This window comes from Erinaceus europaeus, chromosome 5 (genome assembly GCF_950295315.1).
Source record: "Erinaceus europaeus chromosome 5, mEriEur2.1, whole genome shotgun sequence".
Classification (NCBI taxonomy): Eukaryota; Metazoa; Chordata; class Mammalia; order Eulipotyphla; family Erinaceidae; genus Erinaceus; species Erinaceus europaeus.
In genome coordinates this window covers 18,913,354-18,926,807 of record NC_080166.1, presented here as the reverse complement: position 1 = coordinate 18,926,807, position 13,454 = coordinate 18,913,354, and the positions used below count along the sequence as shown (strand labels likewise).

The 13,454-nt window shown below is 54.0% G+C and overlaps 1 protein-coding gene across 1 annotated transcript; it reads left to right on the top strand.

Annotated features, from left to right (window-relative positions):
• The first annotated feature begins 849 nt into the window (after nucleotides 1–849).
• Nucleotides 850–13,448, top strand: ROPN1L (rhophilin associated tail protein 1 like). The gene is made up of 5 exons (XM_060191174.1): nucleotides 850–972; nucleotides 2,385–2,561; nucleotides 6,677–6,800; nucleotides 8,685–8,846; nucleotides 13,241–13,448. The coding sequence occupies exons 2-5, from the start codon at nucleotides 2,431–2,433 to the stop codon at nucleotides 13,418–13,420; spliced, it is 597 nt and encodes a 198-aa protein (XP_060047157.1). The 5' UTR covers nucleotides 850–972; nucleotides 2,385–2,430; the 3' UTR covers nucleotides 13,421–13,448.
• The last annotated feature ends 6 nt before the right edge of the window (nucleotides 13,449–13,454 follow it).

Here is a 13,454-nt window from a genome sequence, read left to right as displayed (position 1 = left end):
TCCCAGGAAGGCACCTGTCAACCTGTTGCCAGGCTTCATGTAACCAGAGTATGTGGGGGAGGTTCCTTTGTGGACTCCTCTTTCACAGTCAGACATGCACCAACAGGATGAAGATAATTCGGGCTATTAACTCCATGGCTATTAACTACTCTGCAGAGAAAAAAAAGGTGATATTGTGTCCTTTGGGACAAAGTGTATAGAACTGGAGTTGATGATATTTAGTGAAATGAATAAAGAGGTGAAGGCTCTGGGGGGCTTCACTCATGTGGAATCTAGAGAACTGAAACATAAACTTGCAAAAAAACCCTTAATTAAAAAAATTATCTTTATTTATTAGATAGAGACAGCCAGAAATTGAGAGGGAAGAGGGTGATAGAGAGGGAGAGAGATAAATACCTGTAACACTGCTTCACCATTCGTGAAGCTACTCCCCTGCAGGTATTTCACCCAGCTTGAACCTGGGTCCTTGCGCACTATAACACGTGCGCTTAACCAGGTGCGCCACCACCCAGCTCCCCAAAACAAACGTTCTAAGACTGTAAACTCCTGGTTATCTCTTGGGGAGGTGGAAAGGTAAGGATACAGGACTTGGCTGGTGAGTATGGTGTGCAACTAGACCCTGTCGTCTTACAATCTTGTGAAATAAAAACCGAAAATTTTGCTAAAGAGAAGGGCTCCTCTGGAGACGCAGTCTGCGCATGCCCATTGTCTCCCAGCGCTCCGTGGCCTCCGCCCCGCCTAGGGCGCAGGGCTCAGTGCGCGTGCGCGGGCCGCCGCGTCCCCGTTGCCTGGTTACCATTGTCCGCGGGCGCGGCGGGGCTGTTGCTAGCCGCGGCAGTTGGCTTCACTTTGCGCCGATCGAGCGGAGGAGGAGGAGCGGGTAAGGGCCGCCTCCCGCCGCGGGGCGCACGGGCCGACCCCTGCGGCCCCCCCAAAGTCCAGACCTCGGATCCCGGATCCCCCGAGCCTCGGGTTAGTCCTAGACGACTCCCCCACCCCCCACGGTCCGGCTCCAAACCTGGGACCCTAGTTACGGCCTCAAACCCAGGACCCTGGTCCCAAACCCTGGCACCCCAACCGCACTCAATACCCGGGACTTCAACCCGGTTCTGGACCCCAGGTGACATCAGACTCGGGAGTCTCGCTGGGTCTCTCCTGGCCTTGCCCCCAGCCCAGGCCACACGATGGCCGGGGGCCCCAACCCCGACCTGGACACCCCAGCCGCCACCCCACCCCAGCCTGACCTCAGACTCAGCACCGGTCTTGGCTCCAAAGCCAGGATCCAGCTTTCTTCCCAGAGCTGCGAGCAGAATCCAGCTAGAACCGGGGACACCAGCCTGGACCAGGGACCCCAACCTAAACCAGCGACCCCAGCCTGAACAGGGACCCAGCCTGGACCAGAGGCCCAGCCTGAACAGGGACCCAACCTAAGTCAGCAACCCCAGCCTGAACAGGGACCCAGTCCGGACCAGGGACCCCAGCCTGGACCAGGGACCTTAGCCTGAATCAGGGACCCCAGCCTGGACCAGGGACCCCAGCACAAACCACGGACCCCAGCCTAAACTCAGGACCCAGCCTGAATCAGGGACTCCAACCTGAACCCAAGACCCCCGCCTGGACCAGAGACTCCAGCCCGAACCAGAAACCCCAACTTGGACCATGGACCCCAGCCTGAACTCAGGACCCCAGCCTGAACCTGTACCTCAGCCTGGACCAGAGGCTCCAGCCTGAACCCAGGACCCCAGCCTGAACCAGGGACCCCAGCCCAGCTGCAAACCCAGGACCCAGTTGGTCTCCATACTGGTGACTCAGGGCCAGAACCATGATGTGTCCTGAATCCAGGTCTTTACCAAAAGCCCAAAGGGCTCAGACCCTCTCCCTGGACTCTGAATTCAACCAGAATCTCACACACACAAGAGCCCAGCCTGGTCCCAAGTACAGGGCCCTGGGTCCATCCCCTGCCTGAGCCCCTAGCCCAGCTGTAAACCCCAGATCTAGGTCAGGGCCTGAACCTCCAACCCAGCTCCAAACATGAAGCCCTGGTCCACTTCCACCACCCCAAAGCCCAGCTAGACCCCAAACCTAGAGCTCCACCCCCTCCAAATTCTGGGTCCCAGCTCAGCTTTGAACTCTGGACCCCAATCCGGACTCTAACCTAGAATCCTGACCCTGTTCTGAACTTCCCAGGCCAGGACCTGAATCCAGGATCGCAGCTTGACCCCTGAACATGGGACCTCCTCCTAATTCAAACCCAAACCTGGGATCCTGTCCCTGTTCTGACAACTTGGTGGGCCAGGACCTGAAGCCAGGACCCCAGCTTAGCCCTGGATCCTGGCTGGGCCTTGAACCCAGGACCCAGCTGACTGCCCTGCCTGCTCCCGTAGCTGTTCGGCTCCCGCCTGCCCTCCCGCCTGACCTGGCCCCACTGTGATGCCGCTGCCCGACACCATGTTCTGCGCTCAGCAGATCCACATCCCGCCGGAGCTGCCAGACATCCTGAAGCAGTTCACCAAGGCCGCCATCCGCACCCAGCCCGCCGATGTGCTGCAGTGGTCTGCAGGGTGAGCACCTCGGACCCGGGGAGGTGGGCGGGGGCTGCACCCCCACAGCCACGGGCAGCACTTGGGTTTAGAGCAGGCAGCCCCCCAGCTCACATGGGGTGAGTCACCCCCATGCCCATTCAACCCATTCAGCCCAGAGGACGGGCATCAAACATTCTGACATTTGCAGGCATGACCAAGTATAGGTTACAAGCCAGGGTTCCCGTCCCCACCCCCACTCCTTAAAGTATGGTACCACTCCCTCATGCCAGACGGTTCAGTCTTTAAGATTTATTAATATTTGTTTACTAAGGAGAGCTGGAAAAACAGACCCCCACCCCGACCCTCTGCAGGTGTGGTGCTGGGGATTGAACTCAGGACCTTGCCCTTGAAAGTTCTGCACTCTGCCGCTGCACAGCCCCAAGCTGCTGCTCCTTTATTTTCAGGAGACAGACAGACAGACAGACAGACAGGAGAGAAGAGAGCACAGCACTGCCTCACCATCTGTACAGCTTCCCACACTTGCATCCGTGGTCCTCTCACATGCTTGAACTTGAACCCGGAGTCTCTACTGGGTGAACTGCATAACTTAGTGTTGTTGTTTCTGGGGCTGACTTCTTGAGACAGAAATAGACAAGAGACAGAGAAGGAAAGATTCCACAGCACCAGAGCTGCCCTCAGTGCAGTGAGGGCTGGGCTTGAACCTGGGCCGCGCACACTCCCAGGTCAGCTAGCTTGCCAGCCCCTAACTTACATTGTTAATAGGTGTGGGGGGGAGACAGCATAGTGGTGATGCTAAATGACTCTCCTGCTTGAGGCTCCAAGGTCCCAGGTTCAATCCCCAGTACCTCTATCAATCAGAACTGAGCAGGGCTCTGGTAAAAAAGATGATGACGGTGGTGATAATAGTGATGATGGTGGTGGTGGTGGTGGTGGTGGTGGCGATTGTGGGTGTCTGGTTAAGCGCACACATCACCAAGTTCCAAGTGCCTGGAATCCTATCTTATTTTAACAGTTGTGACTTTGACTCAGCCCCCTAGGTGAAACACCGTAGTGGTTAACCCCTGGCAGTGTCGTCCAGAAGTTGGCTGGCTTTATTTTTCTGGCAGGTCTTGGGAGCCTGAGCCAGTCCGAAGGCTTTAGCCATAGCTAAATACTTCACTCCACGTCCGGCGAGTCCCGCAGTCACAAAGGGTGCGCAGGCCGCCCCTGATTCCACAGGCCAAGCGCCCAGACCGGCTTCCCTGCATGGCCAGGTGCTCTGCTGCTTCACTTCCAGGCGGAGCCAGTGGCACTGAGTGGCTTCCTGGGCTCCCAGACTCGTCCTCAGCCTCCCCACACGCTGGCCATGTGCTCGGCAGCCACCTGTGGCTTAGTTTCTGAAGAAAGCCTGGTTGTATTCTGTTGAGTTTTCAGTGACTTTTGTTGCTTTTTCTTTTTTCCCAGGAGAGCCGTCTGAAACGGCTCCTACTCCATAGCCGCCGCCAGAAGCCTCTATGTATCATTTTTTAAAAAAATATTTATTTCTAATGAGAGGGAGACAGAGGAAAGAATACAGAGAGAGTCCAGAGTCCTGCTCAGCTTTGGCTGATGGTGGTGCTGGGGATTGAACCTGGGACCTCAGGGCCTCAGCAGGAGAGTCTTTCACAGAACCGCTGTGCTGTCTCCCCTGCCTGAGACCTTATGTCATTCAACATCAGTCTTCAAACAACAACAAAAAGCTGAAACAGAGGCGGGGAGTCAATTCACCTGCTAGCATGCACACTTCACTGTTGGCCGAGGGAGCCCTGGCCATGTGGGAGCAGCAGCAAAGTGGAAGCCTTGGGGGAGTGGGTGCCAGGTGTCTCTCCTTCCTTCTGTTTCTTACCCTCTGACTTAAAATCCTAGCAATGTAATGGTGACTTCAAAAGACAATGAGGAGTCAGGCAGTAGCGCAGCAGGTTAAGCGCAGGTGGCACAAAGCGCAGGGATCCCGGTTCGAGCCCCCGGCTCCCCACCTGCAGGGGAGTCGCTTCACAGGCGACAACATCAATAACAATAATAAGTACAACAACAATGAAAAACAACAAGGGCAACAAAAATGGAAAATAAATATATATATATTTTTAAAAAAAGACAATGAGAGTGGTCTGGGAGGTAGTACAGTGGATAAAGCATTGGCTTTTCAACGATGAGGTTCTGAGTTCGATTCCTGGCAGCACATGTACCAGAGTGATATCTGGTTCTTTCTTTCCTCCTGTCTTTCTCATGAATAAATAAGTTCTTTAAAAAAGAATGAGGGGGGTGGGCAGTAGCGCAGCATGTTAAGCGCAGGTGGTACAAAACACAAGGACCGGCTTAAGGATCCTGGTTCGAGCCCCTGGCTCCCCACCTGCGGGGAAGTCCTTTCACAGGCGGTGAAGCAGGTCTGCAGGTGTCTATCTTTCTCTCCCCCCTCTGTCTTCCCCTCCCCTCTCCATTTCTCTCTGTCCTATCTATCAATAACAATAATGATAAAAACAAGGGCAACAAAAAAAAGGAACATAAAATATTAAAAAGAGATTATAGCGTTCTAGGAGCAGAGCTGCACCCGCCACCAAGTTCTGTGCCTTCCCCTCCCCAACCTCACAGCACTCACTAAGTCTCAGAGACTATTGGGCTACCCTGTCCTCCCTCCCTCCCTCTCTCACAAGTTTCAGTTCTCTAGATTCACAGGTGAATGAAACCACCTGGTAGTTGTCTTTCTTCTTGTTACTTATTTGGCTAACCACTGTCACCTCCAGTTCCATCCATTTGGTCCCAATATTGTCTTTTTTGATGGCAGAGTAGTATTTTATGGAATATATATCCCGTGACTTTTTAAAAATACAATTTTATTTGTTTATTTTGCCTTTGGGATTATTGCTGGGGCTCGGTGCCAGGCAGCACTACGAATCCGCTGCTTTTGGAGGCCATTACCCTTCATTTTATTGGACAGGACAGAGAGAAATAGAGAGGAGGGGAAGACAGAGGGGGAGAGAAAGAGACACCGCCTGTGAAGCAACCCCCTGCAGGTGGGGAGCTGGGGGCTCGAAGCAGGATCCTTACACTGGTCCCTGTGCTTTGCGCCATGTGTGTTTAACCCGCTGTGTCACTGCCCAGCCCCCTAATTAATCAATTTATTGGACAGAGACAAATCTAGAAGGAAGAGGAAGATATGGAGAGAGAGAGAGACCTGCAGCCCTGCTTCACTGCTTACGAAGCTTCCCCCTGTGGGTGGGGGTTGGGGGCTTGAACCCAGGTCCTTGTGTACCGTCGTGTATACATGCAACCAGGTGTGCCACCACCAGCCCCTGGCCCGTAGCTGCTTTAGCCGGCCCTCTGTTGATGCTCGTTTGGGCTGCTTCCACTCTTTAGCTCTTGTGAGTGATGCAGCGGTGAACACAGTGGGCATCTGACTTTTTTTTTAAATATATATAAAAATGTAGTTACTATTGCTGTTATTGATACTGTCATTGTTGGATAGGACAGAGAGAAATGGAGAGAGGAGGGGATGACAGAGAGAGGGAGAGAAAGATAAAACACTTGCAGACCTGCTTCACTGCTTGTGAAGCGACGCCCCTGCAGGTGGGGAGTTGGTGGCTCGAATCGGGATCCTTAACGCTGGTCCTTGCGCTTTGCGTCACGTGCGCTTAACCTGCTGCGCTACTGCTCGACTCCAGGTGTGACTTCTTTTTTTTTCTTTTAAGTTTTTTTTAAAAAAAATTTATATTTATTTTCCCTTTTGTTGCCCTTTTTTTTTTTAATTGTTGTTATTGTTGTCATTATTGATGTCATCGTTGTTAGATGGGACAGAGAGAAATAGGAGAGGGAGAATACGAAAGGGAGAAAGGTAAGAAGAGGAAAGACGTGCCCTGGCAATGTTGAGATTACTGTGGGCAAGTCCCCAGCCCTGCAACAACCAAAGTAATTGATAGATACATAAATAAATAAATACATAAATAAATAAATACATACATAAAGAAATACATACATACATAAAGAAATACATACAAATGAAACAAACGGACATCCCTGGGGGCAGCTGTTGTCGGCTCAGGCAGTCAGCTGAAGCTGCAGGCAGAAGAAATCCATGTCTCTTTGTCTCCCCATCTCTCTGATCTCTCGTCTCTCACCAGGTACTTCTCGGCGCTGTCTCGGGGGGACCCGCTCCCCGTCAAGGACCGAGTAGAGCTGCCCACAGCCACACAGAAGACGGACACGGGGCTCACACAGGGCCTGCTCAAAGTGCTGCACAAGCAGGTGTGGGCGGGTGGGGTCCCAGACAAGCGAGGAGGCTTTTGGGGGCAGCCTTCGCCCTCCGCTCGGGCCCTCATCCCCACAGTGGCCGGGACCTGGGGAGAAGAGCCTGAAAAACCGTGGGGAATTGCCCCTCAGAACGTGCAGAGCTGGTGGGGGTGCCGCGGGGAACCCGGTGCAGCACACGTATCACACCAGGTGCCAGGACCAGGGTTCAATCCCCCACTCCCCACCTGCAGGGGACGCTTCATAAGCCGTGAAGCAGGTCTGCAGGTGTCTGTCTGTCTCCCTATCTCCACTTCCCCCATCAATTTTCCTCTGTCTCTTTCCAAATAAGATTTTTTAAAATAAAAGTACTGGAACAGGCAGGCCTTTAAGCAGACCCAGCAAAAAGCACCCATAGCCTGACCTGAAAGATACTGTGTTCCAGGATAAACAAAACAAAACAAAAAGGATGACAAGAGTTCACATCTTGAGGCCCAGGATAGCACACCTGGTTAAGCACACGTCGCCATGCACAAGGACCCAGGTTCAAGCCCCCACTGCCCAGCTGTAGGCTGAAGCTTCATGAGCGGTGGAGCAGGGCTGTTGGTCTCTCTCTCTCTTCCTCTCTGTCTTCTCCTTCCCTCTTGATTTCTCTGTCTCTATCCAAAATAAATAAATAAATAAAGAGGGCAGCAGGACACCTTCTGTCAGCTCCTGGATCCTCGCTAAGAGGGCTGGTAGCTCCTTGCCCTTTGTTCAGGCCTGAGTGGTTCTTGGGGACCCCGTGAGTCCTACCCACCTGTCTGCCCAGCCATCATGTCGCTTCACTGGCTGGAGACGGGCGTGCGGAGCCCTCTCTGTGCCAGAGTCCATCAGGGCACCGAGAGTGTCACCCCAAGCCTGAGTGGGACCTTCAGGGCTGCTATGCAGAAGCTCTAAGACCACTGGGCTGCCTGTTCACCTGTGGTGGTGTTGCCAGTCCAGGACCAGATAGTTGCTGGGGCCAGATGGTCCCCAACCCTGATTTTTTTTTTTTTTTTTTTTTTTGCCTCCAGGGTTATCACTGGGGCTCGGTGCCTGCATCACGAATCCACTGCTCCTGGCGGACTTTTTTTATTCTATTTTTGTTACCCTTCTTGCTATTGTATTGTTATTGCTGCTGCTGTTGTTGGATAGGAGATAGAGAGAAATGGAGAGATGAAGGGGAGACAGAGAGGGAAAGAGGAAGACAGACACCTGCAGACCTGCTTCACCACCTGTGAAGTGACCCCCCTGCAGGTGGGGAGCCAGGGGCTCGAACTGGGATCCTTATGCTGGTTCTTGCACCTAACGCCTTGTGCACTTACCTACTGTGCTACTGGCCGGCCCCCTCAACCCTGATTTTAAAGAATATTAATTTTATTTATTGACTAGAGATTGAGAAATTGAGGGAAGGAGGAGGATAAGAGAGAGAGACACCTACAGCCCTGCTTCCCTTGTGAAGCTTCCCTCTGCAGGTGGGGACCAGGGGCTTGAACCTGCATCCTTGTGCACTCTGATGTGTGCACTCAACAAAGTGTACCAAAACCCAGCCCCACCCCTGATTTTTATTTTATTAATTTATTTGATAGAAATTAAAAAAATTGAGGGGAGGGAGAAGACAGACACTTGCAGCCCTGCTTCACCACTCATGAAGCTTCCCCCCTGCAGGTGGGAACAGGGGACTTGAACCTGGATCTTTGAGCACGGTGATGCGTGCTCCACCTCCCAGCCCCGGACTTTTCAAAGATTCATTTTCTGTTGCTCCCACCTGAGGGAGAGGGAGCTTTCAGGAGGCAGAGAGAAGGAAGGGGAGAGAAGCTCGCTCCTCGTGGCACCGGGGCCCGAACCCGGGACTGCGGGTCATCCTGCGTCCTCCCACAGTGCAGCCACAAGCCGATGGTGAAGGTGACGGATCTGGAGCGCAGGTGGAGGGACCTGTGCCTGCCGGTGGAGCAGCTGCGGGCGCTGCTGAGGCTGGAGCCCTGTGAGGATGAGATCGAGTGGGTCAAGTTTCTGGCGCTGGGCTGCAGCATGCTGGGCGGGGTAGGTACCTGGGGCTGGGGGTGGTGGAGGGGGCTCTGAACCCCGGCCCCACCTGGGAAGCATCTTGACACTGGGGGAAGAGCTCTGGATGGTGGAGCAGTGCCCTTGTGTCTCTCTCTTTAATTTTCTCTCTTTTTATATTTTATTAGTGATTTAATATTGATTTACAAAATTACATGTCAACAGGGGTGTAATTCCACACCATTCCCATCACCAGAGTTCCGAATCCTCAGTTCCTCCATTGCAAGACTCAGCAGTTCTCCAAAGGTTGCAGACATGGCTTAACTAACATCTCTGCAAATACCCGTCCACATTTGTATATAACTTCCCCCACTTTCTTTCTTTTTAAAAATGTTTTATTTATAAAATGGAAACACTGAGAAAAACCATAGGATAAGAGGGGTACAACTCCACACAATTCCCACCACAGAACTCCGTATCCCCTCCCCTCCCCTGATAGCTTTCCTATTCTTTATCCCTCTGGGCTGCAGACGGTGGGAGGTCTGGCTTCTGTAACAGCTTGAGGGGGTGGTATAGGGTAGTTCAGCTGATGAAGAGGGGGGGTCTGGAAGAGAAGGAGCCCACTTGACAGTAGAGGAAGACCTTGGGGTTCCAGGATGCTGGCCCCTCCCTCCTGGATTGCACCTCCAAGCCTGTGTGGCTGTGGGGGGATGTGGCGGGAAAGGGGGTCCCCAGACACAGTCCCACGTCCGAGGTCTGCTCCATCCGTAGTGGGAAGTCTGCGCTTAACGTCCCCATGGCAGGGAGGGCTGGAGGACAGAGATCTGAGAGCACCCAGCACCCTGCCTGCAGTCCTCCCCAGGAAGTAGGGATTTCAACCCGACCAGAGGGTGCCCAGTGCAGATGGGGTGAGGGTGGGGGGGTCCGGTCCCAAGGAGGGAAAGAAAGCTTGATCTGAACCCCCAGAGGCTTGCTGTGGCGACACTAGGTGGAGACATTCCACTAAGGACAGATCTGCAGCTTGGACCGGAGCTCCCACAGCAGAGGGGCTCTTCCCTCTCCTGTACCAGGAACCCCGTGCTGCTACTGTGGGTCAGACAGGGGTGGGGGCGGTCAGCACAAGGACCACAGCCCCACCCTCAAGCCTGGGAGACCCTGGGTGGCCTGTGGTGGTGCCTCAGAGTCCCTGTTGCCCTGGGCTTCTGTTAGCTGCAGTCTGCTCTGCGGGCCCAGAGCTGTCCTTCTGTCCTGGTGCCCCTGTCACCTGGCTGGTGGTGGCACCCTGCATCTCTGGTGGGGGGGGGGGAGGGGGAGTTAGGAGTCACCTGTCACAGGCGCCAATCACTCCTCAGGCCCCTTGTCCTAGAGCCTGGAGGAGCCCAGATTCTGACGCCCAGATTCAGGACAGACCAGGGGCCGGAGAGACAGCTCTCTCCATGCCCAGCACTGCACGGGAAGTGTTATGGTACCATGAGAAGCTCCACTGCTGTGGTGTCTGTCTGTCTGTCTCTGCTGTGGTGTGGGAATGGGGAAGTGGTGTACGCGACTGAATCTAGGCTGTCAGGCGTTCAGGCCCTATGCTGTGACATGCTGAACGGTCTCTCTGGCCCATGATATTTAATGTGAAAGTATTTTAAAAAAATATGTTTAATTAAATGGGGTAAGGAGAGTCTCTTCAACAAAGGGCACTGGGAAAATTGGGTTAGAATGTGCAGAGGCATGAAAGGACCACTTGTCACCACACACAGAAGTCAACTCCAAGAGCATCAAAGACATGGCTGTTAGGCCAGAAACTATCACACACATACAAGGAAATGCTGGCGGGGACACTTCACAATGCTGGCTAGGGAAATAGCTTTGAAGACTTGAGTCCAGTAGCAAGGAACACAAAAACGAAAACAAACCAAACTGAAAAGTTTCTGCACAGCAAAAAGAACCACCACCCCACACAGGGAGACTCCTGACGGAATGGGAAAAGATCTTTTTACACGCCATACATCAGACAAAGGGTTAATAACCAAAACATAAAGAGCTCACCAAACTCAGCAGCAATGTAAAAAAAAAAAAAGTAACCTCATTGGAAAATGGGGAGAGGACAGGGACAGAGAAAACCTTCACCGCAGAAGAGATCCAGAGAGCCAACACATGAAAAAACGCTCCAAGTTACTGGTTATCAGAAAAATGCGAGTAAAGACAATGAGACCCCACTTCCTTCGTGAGATTGTCACACATTAGAAAAGACAAAACACCAAATGTTGGCGAGGATGTGGGGAAAAGAGACTCTTCCACACAGCTAGTAGGAATGCAGATTTGGCCAACCCTTGTGGAGAAGTTTTGTTGGAGAACTTTGTTCAGAACCCTAGAAATAGACCTATCTGGCAATTTCTCTCTCGGGGATTTATCCAGAAGAAACCAAACAAACAACAAAACATCTGAAGAAATCTGCTCACAGCAGCACAATTTATGATAGTCCAGACTTGGACTATGAGTGGCTGGGAAAGCTGCAGTCTATACACACAATGGAGTACTACACAGCTGTGAAAATGATGTCTCTACGACTCCTTGGACGGAACTTGAAGGAGGCATGCTCAAGGAGCAGTCTGTGCAGGCATAGGTGTGAGTGGCGGTAGCGGTAGTTCTGATTTTGAGTGATGTGTGGATGTAGGTGTGTGTTATGGGGTCAGGGGTCCAGAAACATCTCAGTATGCAGCAGTGAAGCATCAGATGGGCTCACAGCACACGCCACTTCTAGCTGGGGGAGCTGGGCTGCAGAGCAGCTGGGGTGGGGTGTGGTGGGGTAGGGTGGGTGGTTGGACTGAGCCCTGGGCAGGGCAGCTGGGGTGGGGTGGGGGTCTGGACTGAGCCCTGGGCAGGGCAATTGGGGTGGGGTGGGGGTCTGGACTGAGCCCTGGGCAGGGCAGTTGGGGTGGGGTGTGGTGGGGGTCTGGACTGAGCCCTGGGCAGGGCAGCTGGGGTGGGATGGGGTGGGGGTCTGGACTGAGCCCTGGGCAGGGCAGCTGGGGTGGGGTGGGGGTCTGGACTGAGCCCTGGGCAGGGCAGTTGGGGTGGGGTGTGGTGGGGGTCTGGACTGAGCCCTGGGCAGGGCAGTTGGGGTGGGGTGGGGTGGGGTGGGGGTCTGGACTGAGCCCTGGGCAGGGCAGCTGGGGTGGGGTGTGGTGGGGGTCTGGACTGAGCCCTGGGCAGGGCAGTTGGGGTGGGGTGGGGTGCTTGTCTGGACTGAGCTCTGGGCAGGGCAGTTAGGGTGGGGTAGGGTGGGGGGCTGGACTGAGCTCTGGGCAGGGCAGTCCACCAGCTAGCAGTCTTTGTTCCTGGTTTGTCTCTGGCACATTGCTTTTCCCAGAAAGACCTCCCCCACACAGTCCCAAAGGACCCATTTGAGGAAAGAACACGTTAATCTTTCTGACATATGGGACAGGAGGCCCTGTCCTGTCCTGAGGCCTGTCAGCCGTGACCATTTAGCTGTTTCTAGCCCACCGGACGTGTGAATGCCCAGCTCGTCCCCAGGGGCTGGCTGCGAGGTGGGGAGCAAAACAGGAGCCATCTTTATCACAATTCAGCTAGGAGGAGGAGGGCAGGTGCCAGATGACCTCGCCACAGCCAGACTTTTAAGAAGCAAGGACAGGGGAGTCGGGCGGTAGCGCAGTGGGTTAAGCACAGGTGGCACAAAGCACAAGGACCGGCGGAAGGATCCTGGTTTGAGCCCCCGGCTCCCCACCTGCAGGGGAGTCGCTTCACAGGCGGTGAAGCAGGTCTGCAGGTGTCTGTCTTTCTCTCCCCCTCTCTGTCTTCTCCTCCTCTCTCCATTTCTCTCTGTCCTATCCGACAACAACAACATCAATAATAACTACAACAATAAAACAACAAGGGCAACAAAAGGGAATAAATACAAATTAAAAAAAAAAAAGCAACGACAGAGAGGTAGGGCACAGTGAAACCAGCACTGGGTGGAGTGTGCTGCACAGCGGGGGCGCCCCCCAGGCAGAGGCTGGCGAGGGCCTTGGGGTCCGGTTGTTAGGGCGGAAAAGAAGTAAAGTTGGGGGGGGGTGAGAGTTCTGCGGATGCTTATCATGGGGAGATGAGAAATAGTGCTTCGAGTAACAGCTGTCCTGTCAATCACATCCTCAAATAAGATCATTAAAAATCTTGAGAGGGAGAGAGAGGGAGAGAGGGGTGGAGAGAGGGAGAGAGGCGGGGGGGGGGTGAGGGAAGTGTCATTCCCATCTGGGTACCCAGGACTTGCAGCTCGGCCTTACCCACTGAGCCATCTCTCCAGCTGCTAAGGTTTCATTTCCTTAGAGGGACAGTGGGATCTGACCAGAGCCCATGCAGCTCTGGCATCGGGCGGAGCCAGTGACTGAACCAGGGCCTCCGCTCCGCATGGCCCAGCCCCTGAGCGTCCCGCTGTGTTTCAGAGCCTGAACTCGTCCATGAGGAGCGTGTGTGAGGTCCTGTCCGAGGACCCCGAGGGCAGTGGTGCCCGCATCCCCTTTGACACCTTCGCCCGCCTCTACCGCTACCTGGCGGGGATGGACCCCGACGTCCAGAGCGCGGACACCGAGACCTACCTCAACACCCTCAAGGCCAACATGTGAGCGGGGTTCTCTGGGGGCCAGGGAGACAGTGCGG